The 14,670-nt window shown below is 38.2% G+C and overlaps 3 protein-coding genes across 4 annotated transcripts; 1 reads left to right on the top strand and 2 right to left on the bottom strand.

The window, feature by feature from the left end:
• Positions 1–248: 248 nt before the first annotated feature.
• Positions 249–2,772, bottom strand: LOC113636576 (homeobox protein goosecoid-2). Its single transcript, XM_027136756.2, has 3 exons — positions 1,962–2,772; positions 912–1,141; positions 249–806 (listed from the first exon to the last, which is right to left on the bottom strand). The coding sequence occupies exons 1-3, from the start codon at positions 2,218–2,220 to the stop codon at positions 705–707; spliced, it is 591 nt and encodes a 196-aa protein (XP_026992557.1). The 5' UTR covers positions 2,221–2,772; the 3' UTR covers positions 249–704.
• Positions 2,773–5,294: 2,522 nt separating this feature from the next.
• Positions 5,295–9,426, top strand: hspa5 (heat shock protein 5). The gene is made up of 9 exons (XM_047809221.1): positions 5,295–5,449; positions 6,150–6,290; positions 6,383–6,614; positions 6,704–6,841; positions 7,114–7,226; positions 7,333–7,723; positions 7,825–8,062; positions 8,151–8,318; positions 8,426–9,426. Exons 2-9 carry the CDS (start codon positions 6,175–6,177, stop codon positions 8,986–8,988), a joined length of 1,959 nt encoding a protein of 652 aa, XP_047665177.1. The 5' UTR covers positions 5,295–5,449; positions 6,150–6,174; the 3' UTR covers positions 8,989–9,426.
• Positions 9,427–10,336: 910 nt separating this feature from the next.
• On the bottom strand, positions 10,337–13,475 carry rabepk (Rab9 effector protein with kelch motifs). 2 transcript variants are annotated; one of them, XM_027136690.2, is made up of 8 exons: positions 13,353–13,475; positions 12,602–12,658; positions 12,349–12,503; positions 11,946–12,101; positions 11,704–11,865; positions 11,300–11,449; positions 11,064–11,213; positions 10,337–10,609 (listed from the first exon to the last, which is right to left on the bottom strand). In XM_027136690.2, the coding sequence occupies exons 2-8, from the start codon at positions 12,652–12,654 to the stop codon at positions 10,389–10,391; spliced, it is 1,047 nt and encodes a 348-aa protein (XP_026992491.2). In that variant the 5' UTR covers positions 12,655–12,658; positions 13,353–13,475; the 3' UTR covers positions 10,337–10,388. The 2 variants fall into 2 exon arrangements, with proteins under 2 accessions (XP_026992491.2, XP_047665178.1); XM_047809222.1 differs by lacking the exon at positions 13,353–13,475 and adding an exon at positions 13,212–13,236.
• Between the last annotated feature and the right edge of the window lie 1,195 nt (positions 13,476–14,670).

The raw sequence follows: 14,670 nt of genomic DNA, 5'->3' as shown, positions 1-14,670 counted from the left end.
GGCCAAAAACGAATGAGTACAGACGTTTACAATTCTCTTTCTAACCTTGATTTAAATATTTAATTATTCAACCTACTGTATGATCTTTTTAATATACAAGAGTTGTGTTCTTTCAGTGTACAGCTATGTTTTATTTAAACAGTTTCCTAACATCCTTGTAAAATCCTAAAGTTCATGTAAATACACAATTTGAAAAAAAAACCTCACCATCATACCCATATGTGCCTGCAAATAAATGTATTCTCTGCTTTACTGTTATAATGATCTCGACTCTCTTGAGAAGAATTTCCACTCGATTTTGAAGCGTTGCTGTAGAGGGTGTCGAGGTCAGGGAGATCCAACTCAAAGGTGTTGAGGTCAGGGACACTTGAGTTCTTCCACTTCAACCTTAACACACTACGTATTCAATGAGCTTGCTTTGTGCACAGGGTCACTTTGTGTCACGCTGGAATAGTTTTGAGTCTATATGTTTCAGTAAAATGAAATTGTAAAGCTACAGCAGACAAAGACATTCTATATGGTTAAAGAAGAAGCTGGATGTGGATCTGATGGTCAGGTGTCCATTATATGGATGTGATGGTCAGGTGTCTGCAAATGTAGTGTATATTGTGAAATAGTGGTGTATTATCCTTTAATTCATATTCAAAACACTATGTGGAAAAAAAAAGAAAACCTTTGTATTTGACTAAACATATGAGAGCATTTCAGTCACCATGCAGGACATTTTTCCACTCATCCTGCCCATGGAGACTAAACTGTAGTCTTTTCTGTCTTCGCCACTTCGCTCGACGATTCTTGAACCACACCTAAACACACATCACCATGATTATTCACAGAATCTTCACACATACCCTGTTTTTGTAAAGCATTCCAAAAGATGATGTATGATATAGAATGTAGCTAGCGCTCACCTCGACCCTCTCCTCTCTCAGGTGAGTCCTCTCAGCAAGCTGCTCACGTGTGTGTATGTCTGGATACTGGTTCTGTACAAACAGCTCCTCCAGAGCGTCTAGCTGCTCCTCGGTGAATATGGTGCGGTGACGCCGGATCCGCTTCTGGATTTGACCAAAACTCTCTCTTCTCTGACCTTCTGTCAGGCTTGTCTCAGTTAGTGCTCTCTTGCTCCATGCAAACTGACAGGCTGAAATGCAACACAAGTGCAATCTAAATTGTACAGTTATTAAATAGGCTATATTATATATAGACGATAAACTTTTTTGTAGTTTCTATTCACTCTTGATCAAATTATATAAAGTGCATAAATAAAGTTTACTTGCATTTTTATGTCACATGACTCAATATACATAATTAGAACACTTAAGGGTTATTTGATTGTCCTGTTTGGGGAATCATTAAACGTCTCTAAATTAAACAAAAAAGGTTCAAGGAATTAACAAACTAATGATGATGTTAAAACAGCTGTTTATAACTTATAAATTAAGTCATAAGCAATAACAGGAAAAGACATGCTGTTCATGATTAAATTGCCAAATTGCTGTGAAATACGAGAAATGAAAGAGTTTAAAATATATTAAATAATCGACTTCACCAATATATTTATATAATATATATAATATATATTATATATTATATATATATAATATATATATAATATATATATAATTTTATTCATATTTAACAGTATTGATTACTTTTTAAAACTAACATTAAATCTTTTATAGATTTAAGTTTTCCGATAGATAACTACCTACAATAACATTATTCACTACAAAAAACTAATTGCACCGCCTTTATAAACTAATGAGAGTTAAACAGTTATCAATAAATATAATAATAAACCAAGAGCAGACGTTATATACAGATGCTAGTGTATGGTGTGGGTTTACAAGTTCACAAGCATTTGAAACAGCTGAAATTATATTTTATTCTAAGCGGAAGGTTGAAATTAACTTAAAATCTACTAGAAAATAAGTTAATCAGAATAAAACAGCGAATCTTACATATAGCAGGCAGGTAATCAGCCTGGAGCATCTCTCCACAGTGTGAGCAGTAACAGCAGCACACACAGACATGATGAAGAGGCTCCACAGGATTTGTAGTCGCTCCTGACTCCAGATCTGGTCCATCCTCATTGGGGAGTCTTAAGTCAGAAGCTGTACTCGGTTTGTTCTCGTCACTTTTCTCAGACGTTCTGCTCAGGATGCTGTCAATGCTGAAGGCGAATGTTTTTTTCTCTACATGAGCTTCATCCATCTCCATGGTCTGCTGCGCTCCTCTGTTCTGGGACTCCAAAGAAGCAGACTTTCATAGAGAACGGAATCTTTTTTTCCTCTCTCTCTCTCTCTCTCTCTCTCTCTCTCTCTCTCTCTCTCGCTCTGTCTCTGCTCCTTGTGGTTCGTGTCAAACCCCCCATTTACTCGATAGATTAAAGAAAGGAAACAAAACATAATCCCCCTATACAGAAAGCACAAAAAAAGTATAAAGTGGCTGAAGAAAAAAAAATCCCATCTAATCTGGGCAGTTTTGTGAAGGTGTTAGCGAGAACAGGAGATTCAGCTAATCTGGCTTTGGCCTGAAATGAAATCAGATTTCACTGTATCAAATGAGGGGTGCAAAGGCCCTGAGAAATCCTTCTTGTTGTGGTTTTAGAAGAAAGATAAATTGTCTGGCATTAGAAGCTATGATTCTTTGAGGCTATAACAGGCATCAGAAGTGACCATGGTGCTTCAATAGGATATACTCAGGTTAGTGTGTTTGTGTGTGTGTGTGTGTGTGTGTGTGTGTGTGTGTGTGTGTGTGTGTGTGTGTGTGTGTGTGTGAGAGTGAGTGAGAGAGAGAGAGAGAGAGAGAGAGAGAGAGAGAGAGAGAGAGAGAGAGAGAGAGAGACAAACCCTGGTGTGATTTAACTGGTCCATGGCCTAAACTGCAAGATGTTAAACATCACCTATGCACGGGTTATGAGAGCCATAACTGAGTAGCTTGAGCACACCTTATCACTGAAATGCAGCGTCTCTCATACGCCACACCGTCTATTATACATTCCTATTCATTTCCACAACAAATCCCTTGTAATCATACAAGTCAGAAGCTCTTATTCATCAAGGTATTAATGGATTTTCAAAATCTGCCTTAAGCCGCACAGATAAGGGGGGGGATCAAAAACAGATAACAATAAACAGCTTCCATTCTTCGCAAAAATATTCATTGCCTTTACATTGTTGGAGTTATAGTCTTTAGTATCTGTGAGATCCATATCTCTGTCTTTGTGTCCGTCTAAGGGAAAATGTATCATATCCGCTTATTAATGCTATTAATTTCACCAGAAAGCGATTTTCAAGGAAATTCTTTTTCTATGGGAATTCGGCATAGATTTCTTTTAATAATTTCTTCAACTGAAAGTCATTTATGCATTAATTTTTTTTGCATTCAGTCTATCCCAGGAATACTGAGCGTGAGGTGGGAATAAACTCTGGATGGGATGCTAGTCCATTACAGAGAATTATACACACACTTATTCACATGTTGGGGCAATTTAGCAGAGACAGTAGACCTACCTGTGTGGTTTTGGGAGGTGGAAGGAAATCAAAGAGCCCAGAGGGCACAAAACTCAGACAGCAACCCGAGCTCAGGATTGAACTGGGATCGCTCTGAGGTAGCAGCACACAGCAAATATTGTATCACTACAGTCATCCTAATGGAAAAAATACTAAAATTCTAGTCCTATATTATGCTATAGAATTTAATATTTATCCATGTGTTCTAATAATGTTCTCATTTTGATTGTAACAGATCATTCACACAAGGTCCTGTACAATGTCCCATCAGGTTCCTATTCTATGTACTATTATGCTATTCTGTGATTTTATCTATGAAACGATACATCTAAGTATGCAGGACTTTGCAATTTTCAAACAAGAATATTATTATTATTATTATTATTATTATTATTATTATTATTATTATTATTATTATTATTATTATTACAATTATTACAATTAAATATCCATTGTACGTCTAAGTATCTGTAAGAATTGTGATGTTTTGTTTTAGTGAAACTTTTTTATTTTTTATTTTATAAAACACTTCAATAGCTTCTACTCTACAGCACAATCTAATCTAATCTAATCTAATCTAATCTTATCTAATCGAATTCCATTTTGATTCTCTATTACCAATAAATCATGTTGTGCTGCTACTGAATTGTGATTTAATTTAGCAGAATAATCTAAAATTATATCTAGTACTATAAAGGGTGTTCTGTAATTTTTTACGGATGTCCTATTCTTTGTGTATTCCTGTTTTGCGCCCGGTGTTCCCTCTGAACTTACCCTGACCAGATTGAATGACTAGTAAGGACATTATACAAACAATTACACTCTAATGGCTTTATTTTCATCATGCATGTTTTTACACATGACTCATCAACTGAGTCCTCTGGATCTACGAATCATTCTGATGTTAAATGAGTCAATGTTTCTTTCTGGTTGCATCAGAGCACTGGGAATGATGGTTATTACTGATTGGCAGGAAATTTAATGTGTTAACTCCAAATTAAAAAGTATTTTCTGATTGGACGAGATTTATTGTTTACTTAGTTTACAGTGTGTTTGCATAAGAAACACTTTCACTTTGACCCAGTGTTCTCTCTGTGTTCATTTAACATGATTCACATGAGTATAATTGACTATTAATTGATTCACAACACGTGTGGAAATAATTATTAGTATTTTTTAAACTAATGTGTGAATAATTTAGACGGCTAACAGGATTTGTAAAGCTGATACTTGACAGTCTTTCTCTACATTATAATAATTCATCACCAGATTCTAAACAAAGTTGTTCGCATATCGATCAGAGATTATCGAATCGAACAGGATGATACTCTAGCAGATTAAGTGGCATCATTAGATATCTTATTGTGGCCTTATTAATCTAAGCTGTATGATAGTATTAGATTATGTGGTTTCACACACATATAATGTATCAGTGCCTTAAGGATGTAAATCATATTGTATTTATCGTATATGTCAATATTAGTTGTATATCAATGTTTATTTTACTTATGTCAGTGTTTATTGTGTATGTTTGACGTCTAAAACATACATTTTCTGGTGTTTGTTCTCACGTAAACATTTGCAACACCAAGCTCATCTGGGTCTTTAAAAAAATAGCCAACGCGCTGGCCAATCACAGCGCAGATACTCGCCTATTCATGACGCCACACACACCGGTACGTGTGCCAATGAGGAAAGGCCAGCGTGCCGGTCTCAGCCAATCAGCGTCTTCCAACGAGATGCGCATGGACCAATCGCGAGCCTCCACGACGGGAAAACGGTGACAGCTTATATACAGGCGCCGTCATTCATCCCGTTTTATTTTACACCGCGACACGAAGAGAACTGATCGAGACACCGTGTAAAGAAACAGACAGAGAAACCTGTATTAACGGATTCTTATTAATTCACTTTAATCCTCTACAACATTCACGGTAAGTTAATATTACTAATCGGTAGAAATATTAACGTTTAACATTGAACTTTTTTTAGAATGAGAAAAATGTGGTTGAAGTTAAAAAAATGATAAAGCTCTAAAGTAAAGGTTATAGTTTAATAATAATAATAATAATAATAATAATAAATTTATTTTAATCGGTGTTGTACTGATATGTGGTTAAACAGCCGGTTTAAAATTCGTCTCGCGCACATTCTAGCGTTTTCCATGACTGCTAACGGGTTAGCATGCTAGTAGCTTAGCATAGCTTAGCATAGTTTATGTCAGGAAAAAAAGCAAGTTAGAAAAGTTTTTTCGGCGTTAAAGAAGTATTTTGATTATTAACAGTTAAGTAATACTATAAAGCGCTGTGTTTTTGCAGCGTTAATGTAGTTTACATGCTAACATGGTGGTTTTATAATCGTGTAGCTACCTTTTGCTAGCTTTGCAATGCAAACCTTGCGTTCTGCTACAAGCATCTTTTTTTTAGAAGCTCGTTTTACGGTTAAGTAGGTAGACGGTTAAGTAGGTAGGATGCATTTCTAAAAATGAATTTGATATTAATTTTATTGGCCTGTGTGTGAGTCGTTTCTTTTCCCCTGTCGGTATGGCTAAACCCACGTGATGTCAGGGCGGCACCTGCTGTTATTTCTACTGTAATAGAGTTCATGTGTTTTAAACTTTTATTTTTTTAACAGGGTGAAGTCAGATATAGATCCCAACATGAGATTACTGGGACTGTTTCTGCTGGTGGTCGGCTGTGCGTATGCCGACGATGACGACAAGAAGGAAAATGTCGGCACTGTAGTGGGCATCGACCTTGGCACAACATACTCCTGGTGAGTTTGAGACGCTTCCCTTATTGAAGTCTACAAGCATATATTTATTTGATTCGAGGAATTGTATCTAAAATTGCTTTGTTTATATTTAGTGTTGGCGTGTTCAAGAATGGCCGTGTTGAGATCATCGCCAATGACCAGGGTAACCGCATCACTCCATCCTATGTGGCCTTTACCAGCGGCGGAGAGCGTCTGATCGGCGACGCCGCCAAGAACCAGCTCACCTCAAATCCTGAAAACACGGTCTTTGATGCCAAGAGGCTAATCGGTCGTACATGGGGCGACTCAACTGTGCAGCAGGACATCAAATATCTGCCTTTCAAGGTGGGTGCTTATGTCTGTTAGCTATGTTTTCAACTGTGGAAATGTTTAAGTCCTGTGCTTGACCGGCATTTTTATTTGAACGATTCTAGGTTCTTGAGAAGAAGTCTAAGCCCCATATTCAGGTGGAGGTTGGAGCTGGGCAGTTAAAGACCTTTGCCCCTGAGGAGATCTCCGCCATGGTTCTTACCAAGATGAAGGAAACTGCAGAGGCTTACCTTGGAAAGACTGTAAGTTGTGGTGTGTTTTCTTTTAAATAATAATCAACTCTCACTACCTCGTATATCCTCATTTTATACCCATTCTGTCTACATTGTATCTCATCTGCATTGTTTTCTTGTATAGTATAGTGTCATTTATGTCTGTAAAGTTTGAGTCACAAACTGCTGGAACCAAATTCCTTGTGTGTGTCAACACACTTGGCCAATAAATCTGATTCTGATTACATATCATGGGATACTAATAGACACTTTTTTTTTTTTTTTAAATAAATAAATAAAAGGTTACACATGCTGTGGTGACTGTCCCTGCATACTTCAATGATGCTCAGCGCCAGGCCACTAAGGATGCCGGTACTATTGCTGGTCTGAATGTGATGCGAATCATCAATGAGCCGTAAGCCCGTCCCCATTTTCTAATCCTTTGAGAAAAGTTATAAATGGTATAGTATTATATAATTTATTGCGTTGAGATACTCAGATTTTCATTTTTGTTATTGTAGAACTGCTGCTGCTATCGCCTATGGTCTGGACAAGAAGGATGGTGAGAAGAACATCCTGGTATTTGACCTCGGTGGTGGTACCTTTGACGTGTCCCTGCTGACCATCGATAACGGTGTCTTCGAGGTGGTGGCCACCAACGGAGACACTCACCTTGGTGGTGAAGACTTTGACCAGCGTGTCATGGATCACTTTATCAAGCTGTACAAGAAAAAGACTGGAAAGGATGTACGTAAGGACAGCCGCGCTGTACAGAAACTACGCCGTGAGGTCGAGAAGGCCAAGAGAGCACTGTCTTCTCAGCACCAGGCCCGTATTGAGATTGAGTCCTTCTTCGAGGGTGAGGACTTCTCTGAAACTCTCACCCGTGCGAAGTTTGAAGAGCTCAACATGGTAAGATTCCTCTGCAGTCTCTGCATAATATTTTATTCAGCTTGTGAAACTTGCTTTAATTTTATTAAACCTTTTTATAATTTTTCCTTTTTTTATCACAGGATCTGTTCCGCTCCACCATGAAGCCTGTGCAGAAAGTTCTGGAAGATTCTGACCTGAAGAAGTCTGAAATCCATGAGATTGTCCTTGTGGGTGGCTCCACTCGTATCCCCAAGATCCAGCAGCTGGTGAAGGAGTTCTTTAACGGCAAAGAGCCATCCAGAGGCATCAACCCTGATGAGGCTGTGGCTTACGGAGCAGCTGTGCAAGCTGGTGTGCTTTCTGGACAGGAGGATACAGGTAAGTTTTGGGAAATCCTCAGTTAAGTTGTTGATAAACCCCTCCTTTTAAAAAGCAACGTTATGCTAATGTTTGATCACATCTACAGGAAACATTGTTCTTCTGGACGTGTGCCCTCTGACTCTTGGTATTGAGACTGTTGGAGGTGTGATGACCAAACTGATCCCCAGGAATACAGTTGTGCCCACCAAGAAGTCGCAGATCTTCTCTACAGCTTCAGACAACCAGCCAACTGTCACCATCAAAGTTTATGAAGGTAAGGTTGTTTTAAAATTATTATTTACACTGAACTTTAAAAAAAATAAAAAATTGGCATGTCCCTAAAAGTTTTTTTTAAGAATTTGTTTTTTTTTCTCCCTGCAGGTGAGCGCCCTCTGACGAAAGACAACCACCTTCTGGGCACCTTTGACCTCACCGGCATCCCTCCAGCACCACGTGGCGTTCCTCAGATCGAAGTCACATTTGAAATAGACGTCAACGGTATCCTACGAGTCACAGCTGAAGACAAGGGCACGGGCAACAAGAACAAGATCACCATCACAAATGACCAGAACCGGTTGACACCCGAAGACATCGAGCGCATGGTAAACGACGCTGAACGCTTTGCTGACGAAGACAAGAAGTTGAAAGAGCGCATCGATTCCCGCAATGAGCTTGAGAGCTACGCCTACTCGCTCAAGAACCAGATAGGAGACAAGGAGAAGCTGGGAGGCAAGCTGTCTTCTGAGGACAAGGAGACCATCGAAAAAGCCGTGGAAGAAAAGATTGAGTGGCTCGAGTCACACCAAGATGCTGAGATCGAAGACTTCCAGGCCAAAAAGAAAGAGCTGGAAGAAATCGTCCAACCAATCGTCAGCAAGTTGTACGGAAGTGCAGGCGGTCCACCACCAGAAGAGGGTGGTGATGAAGGGAAGGATGAATTGTAGGTCATGGTTTGATTCCATTTCAAGCTGTTTGGTTTTTTTTTTCCTCCAATCGGCCCCCCGATATGCACTTACCCTCTCTGGGGGGTGAAGAGTACGGATGTATATAATTGCTGGATTTGATGGACAATTGTGAGGGAAGGTATAAAGGGGTGGGGCAACCATAAACCATGATTTTCTTCTGGAAAGGACTTGGAGCATTTAGAGAGCGTAAGATGTTGCTCTTCACTGAGGTGGAGATTTAGTTCGCCTGGATTGAGGCTTGCTGCTGTTCTCAGGCAGTTGGAGAGGAGTTCTGGGGTGGGAAGGGTTAGACTTAAGTGGGTGTGTTGGGTCCTGGGCAAACGTCATTTGTTCACAAACTCAAGTTATTTATTTAAATCTGGCAAATGTAATGTTTCTACTGAAACCTCATGGGAATAAACATTTGATACAAAACTACTTGCTCATGTCATCATTGTTCTGGTACCAAAATGTTTTGACTTTCTCTCATTTCATTTTTATTGATTTATTTAATTGTAAACAGAAAAACAAAAGCAATGTTTGAGGTCAGGAGTGACGCACGGATCAACACTTCACACACAGCTTCATTTGAATACTAAACCGATCTCTTAAATCTATAGCAGATGTCCTATTGTTGAGCTTTTTTCAGATGTTTCCTTATGAAATCAGGCTGCGGCACATTCCGAAATAAAAATATCCCAAATGTAAGAATGCTAGATGACCAGTAGAAAATTAGTCTTTTCGGAAGCAATTAATACTCCTGTAAATTAAGCGTTATGGCTGAATCATCTAACAAAAATAAATTTGGTTGTAAAGGCATATCAACCATAAATTATGGGTGGGCGTTCCTAAAACATGTATATGATCCCTGATGGAACCTGTACTACATTTATTACAAATCTCATCATTGGATAGTTTCAGGTACATCCCAAGTAGGCTCTGCATGGCGTTATGTGAACTAGGTGAACTTGGTGTGTCAGCTGTGATTGGCCAGACTTCTTGAAATAAAATATGCCAATTTACTTTTTTCTTTTTTACTAAATCATTCACTGTAAAAATTCCAGACTTTTCAAATTGATTTTCATGTTACATTTATTTTCTGATAATGAGTACCAATAAATGTGAGACTTTCTACTTATTTTGTATTAAAAGAAGTTTTCTAACATGGTGAGATCACTGCTACTTAAAATGGTGCATGTAGTAAAATAAAATGTGCTAAAATACAATAAAAAAAACAAACCTTAATCTAAATGATTTCTTGCTTTGAGTCCTTTCTTTTATTATTACTTGGATGATATTTTTAATTTACTCACCTTTTATTCATTATTAAATACATTTAGACACAGAGTTTTGTCAAGAGTTTTGTGTTTATTATAAAAAATAAAAGTAGTCAAAAAGCATCATGTTAACACGGTGACTAGACAATCGTTGAAAATGAGCCCCTGAGTATCCATGCCTCCGAATACAAAGCACAGTTGCTTTGTTTCGCCCTCACGGCTTTCTCCTTTCTCATCCACGCCAGCGTCTGTCCTTTCTGCCCAAGGCACAACGCACATGGAATGATCCAGTCGGTTCGGTGGAAGGTCACCTTCAAATTTCATCAGAGTCCAGCGTTGTTTATCTGTGGTGATAAAAAGGAATGTAATCTTGATTATTGTCAAGGCTGTTTATATGATTTGCCTTCTCTGTATAACTGTATGTATAGGGTTCTGCTTGTAAGTCAAGGCTTTTCTTTGCATCTAGTACAATATTTTGTAATTTAATCAACACACTGACGCTCACTGACTCAAACAAGACATGGTGCAGTTTTTTTAACCCTTATCGCTCTCTGTATATTTGACATGCTCAGAATAAAAGGGTCTGTAAACTTTAACATTTGTGTAAATTCATTTATTATCCTGATAACTGTAATACATGGAAACGTTTGATGATAAATAGCTACACCTGAGCTTTATTACCGATTAAATAAAAATTTACTTTGTAAATACTTTGTGAGCCGAACGGTATTTTTGCAAATATATTATGTAAACGTTACAAGATTAGAATATATTATTAAGCTATTCACTTTTACATACCAGTCTGAAACTTGTACATAGAATTGCTCGCTCCGTCTGCCGTCATCCCTCCGAAAGTATAAATATTTCTCCCCAAAGCCACGGCGGCGTGAGCTGCTGTTCCTGGAGGAACGTCTCCTTTAGCCTTCACCCGCTCCCACTTTATACTCTCTGAGGAACACATTAAGGCATAAAAATACCACAAACTGTTTAAACTTATCCAGTGTGTGACAGGAAGAAAGTGTAAAGCTGTGTACCTGTATCTAGACAGAACATATCAGAGTGGAATTTCTCTCCTGCCATCCCTCCGTGGACGTAGATGACGGATCCGACGGCTACGATCGCATGACCGTGCCGTGGTGAGGGAGGCTTTCCTTTTATTTCTGACTGTGACCATGTGCAGGTTACTTTAAAAAGCGGAACACAGAATTATGCCTTGCATTAACTGCATTGTGTATTTAAGGTGTATAAAGTCCAGCAGCTGATACATTACTATACATTACTAATGAATTGTACAGCAGGGATAATATGTTTGTGATAAGCTTCACTTCAAATATTTCATTAGTTTTCCTAAAGATGAATGCAATTTGTGAATAAAACCTCGACAAACACATAAATATACAGACATACATAGCTTTACGCAAAAAAAAAAAAAAGACACCTGTGTTAAACACGTGAACCTGGGGGTCAGTCACCGGCATGGCCCCTGTTTCTCCACCAGAAAAGACGAAAAGTCTGTCTTTGACGCATGCCGAGTTAGTGTGGTATGTTCTTGGGCTCGGGCATGTCCCTTTCACCTCCAGGGTCCGCCAATTAGCATTGTCTGTATAAATGAACATAAAAACACTCCTAAGTAATAAAACCTACGTTCAAATCCAACTCACAGGACAGTAGAGGTATTACCTGTAGTGTGTACAACCTGAATGCAGTTCCGGTTACCGCTCTGTTCAGCTCCTCCGAACACCCACAGACTCTCAGGGTCACTCTCTGACACAAAGCAACAGTGTTCATATCTCGACTGTAGGCCTTCCCAAGCTGGAATGTCCCATTCATGACTGTCTGAAAAAAATTTATTACACTGATACTGATCATTAGTCATTAACCAACACTTAATTAACCAAAAGTGTTTTAGCACATGTTATGTGTGAAGTACATCTAAGGTAGAATCTATTTATATAGCCATCATAAAAACCTTGCTCAAGGGTCATGAGTCATTGAGCGCATGGGAATTATAAACATGTTCCAATACAATTCCTGAACAGTAATGCATACAATCGCTGAGGCTATGACTATGATGAGACATTACCGAGATTTATAAGGAAGGAGTGTGAAAAGCTGCCGCTTGGATTCGCCCCTCCGACTATCACAATCTGCCCTTTTCCCCCGATGGCTGAAGGCATGAACATGCAGGTGTGACCGACGCTGAGTCCAGGAGCTTCACCTCTGGGCACTAGAGCATACCTGCAGGGTTTAAAGAGGAAAAAAGGCACCAAATCACAGCAGTGGCAGATTATGTTGGGAAATAAGCCTGGTGTGTGTGTGTGTGTGTATGTATGTACCACTGATTTTCTCTGGGTTTATCTTCTGGACAGAGGACGGGCAGAAGCTCCATGATTCTAGATATAGTACGAGAAAGATAAGAGTGACTCAGATCAATCTGTATGACAGACTGTTCTGTTGGTTTTATCCTAATTTTACAATAAAGTAGGCTGGCAAACAGAATTATAATAATAAATACAAATAATTATAGAAAAAATATTGTCGCCTCCCAACTTGATATTCAGAAATGAGATTCGACTCCCAAATAATTATGTAAAAAAATAGTGTCGACTCCCAAACGGTTATTCGGAAATGAGATTCGACTCCCAAATAATTATATAAAAAACAGTGTCGACTCCCATCCGGTTATTCAGAAATGAGATTCGACTCCCAAATAATTATATAAAAAATAGAGTCGACTCCCTTCCGGTTATTCAGAAATGAGATTCGACTCCCAAATAATTATATAAAAAATAGAGTCGACTCCCATCCGGTTATTCAGAAATGTGAGTCGACATTCATATAAATCCGTCAAATCAATAATGTTCACACAATTTATTAATCCCATACAGGCATAATTTTATGTTATGAGCTATCTTTTACGATTATGTTCAGCTAACATTTACGAACAATTAATAACTAGCCACAATAGATGACAGTGTGGTTATGTCAGCCTCAGTAAAGTTAACAAAAGGAAGCTGACTGTCATATAGTTTATTAACTCCCTAATTACATAATTAACATTATTATGTCACAAAATATAAGCCCTACCTTTCGTAATTAACGACAAACGGATTACAAACACAAATGTCAGCTAACACGCTCAAATCATAAATCGAGTGGTTGAGTTCTAAATGACTCCATGTAGAACGATAGTGCACTACGTAGTGCAGCGCTGCAGACGTGATTAACCCTTACACAAGTGCACCTAGGTAGGGAGTTTTAAGTCGTTTGGAAACCAACAGAACTATGTTACCCAGGGCAACTCGCGCTTCTTCTGCAGAAAGTCGTGTTAGAGTAAAACGGTTGCTGTCGCCATCTAGCGGATGCTAATAAAAACGCCTCAATACTGACCTGCCTGTAGGCTATACCAAGGGTCAGAGTTTAAAATGATATATATATATATATATATATTGCTTAGGATTATATATTTATATAAATATGTTATTTTAGAGCAATTCTCATATTTGGTACCAAATGAAAGTTTAAATTTTAACAAAACCAAACAAACCAAACTAACTCTATTTATTTATTTATTTATTTATTTATTTATTTGTTTGTTTGTTTGTTTGTTTGTTTGTTTGTTTGTTATAAATATAACCCTTTCATTTAATTATTTTCTGAATTATTAATTGCTCTACAACATTTTCTATAAGAATATTTCATGTGTTTGTAGCTGCTCTTGATAAAGTTTGGATTTTTGGAAAATTCTTTATTCTCAGTGTTTGTATTTTTTTATTTTATTTATTAAAAGAATTTTTTTTTATGTTTAATAACCAAAGACAACACTATCAACATATTAATTATTGCAATACTCCACTAAAACCTAACAACAAAAAAGGTGTTGAATTACGACAAATGTTTTTAAGCTGTGATTCCAAACCACCACATGGGGTCACTGTTGTAGAAGTTATAAGAAATAAACAGCGTTCAAACAGAATCCCTGTATTTTGTGTAAAATGATTCACCTTCATGTTTTCAGCTAAAGTGAATTTAGGACAACTTTAGACGATATAAATGATGAGTAACACAAAGAGAAAATGTGAAGATGTCTGTTTTTATCAAGCCATCAGTTAGTGCAATCTCTTTCCACCCCATGCACCCGCTACTCTATCCTCTATCCTATCACCCTCTGTTTACCCCTGCCACCCTATGTTCACTCCTTGTGCCCCTTTTTCCACCCCTTGCCACCTCCATTCACCCTTTCCCCGTGTATCCCCCTTGCCACCCTCTGTTTACCTTTTGTAAACCCTTTCCCAACCCCATCTACCATCTATTCACCTCTTGCCCATCTATTTTCCCCTATCAGTCTCCCTTATTCCATTCCCTACTTCCTCTGTTCATCCCCAGCCCCCACTTTCTACCCCTT

Source organism: Tachysurus fulvidraco, chromosome 26 (assembly GCF_022655615.1).
Source record: "Tachysurus fulvidraco isolate hzauxx_2018 chromosome 26, HZAU_PFXX_2.0, whole genome shotgun sequence".
Classification (NCBI taxonomy): domain Eukaryota; kingdom Metazoa; phylum Chordata; class Actinopteri; order Siluriformes; family Bagridae; genus Tachysurus; species Tachysurus fulvidraco.
This window is presented reverse-complemented; position numbering and strand designations above follow the sequence as displayed.

Coding starts and splice junctions, on each gene's coding strand:
- rabepk (XM_027136690.2), bottom strand. CDS start 12,654: ATGGAGCTTCTGCCCGTCCTCTGTCCAGAAGATAAACCCAGAGAAAAT. Junction 12,504..12,601: donor AAACCCAGAGAAAATCAGTG/GTACATACATAC, acceptor TAAACCCTGCAG/GTATGCTCTAGTGCCCAGAG. Junction 11,214..11,299: donor TATGTTCTGTCTAGATACAG/GTACACAGCTTT, acceptor TGTGTTCCTCAG/AGAGTATAAAGTGGGAGCGG.
- LOC113636576 (XM_027136756.2), bottom strand. CDS start 2,220: ATGGAGATGGATGAAGCTCATGTAGAGAAAAAAACATTCGCCTTCAGC. Junction 1,142..1,961: donor TGATTACCTGCCTGCTATAT/GTAAGATTCGCT, acceptor GTTGCATTTCAG/CCTGTCAGTTTGCATGGAGC. Junction 807..911: donor TGAGAGAGGAGAGGGTCGAG/GTGAGCGCTAGC, acceptor ATGTGTGTTTAG/GTGTGGTTCAAGAATCGTCG.
- hspa5 (XM_047809221.1), top strand. CDS start 6,175: ATGAGATTACTGGGACTGTTTCTGCTGGTGGTCGGCTGTGCGTATGCC. Junction 6,842..7,113: donor AGGCTTACCTTGGAAAGACT/GTAAGTTGTGGT, acceptor AATAAATAAAAG/GTTACACATGCTGTGGTGAC. Junction 7,724..7,824: donor AGTTTGAAGAGCTCAACATG/GTAAGATTCCTC, acceptor TTTTTATCACAG/GATCTGTTCCGCTCCACCAT.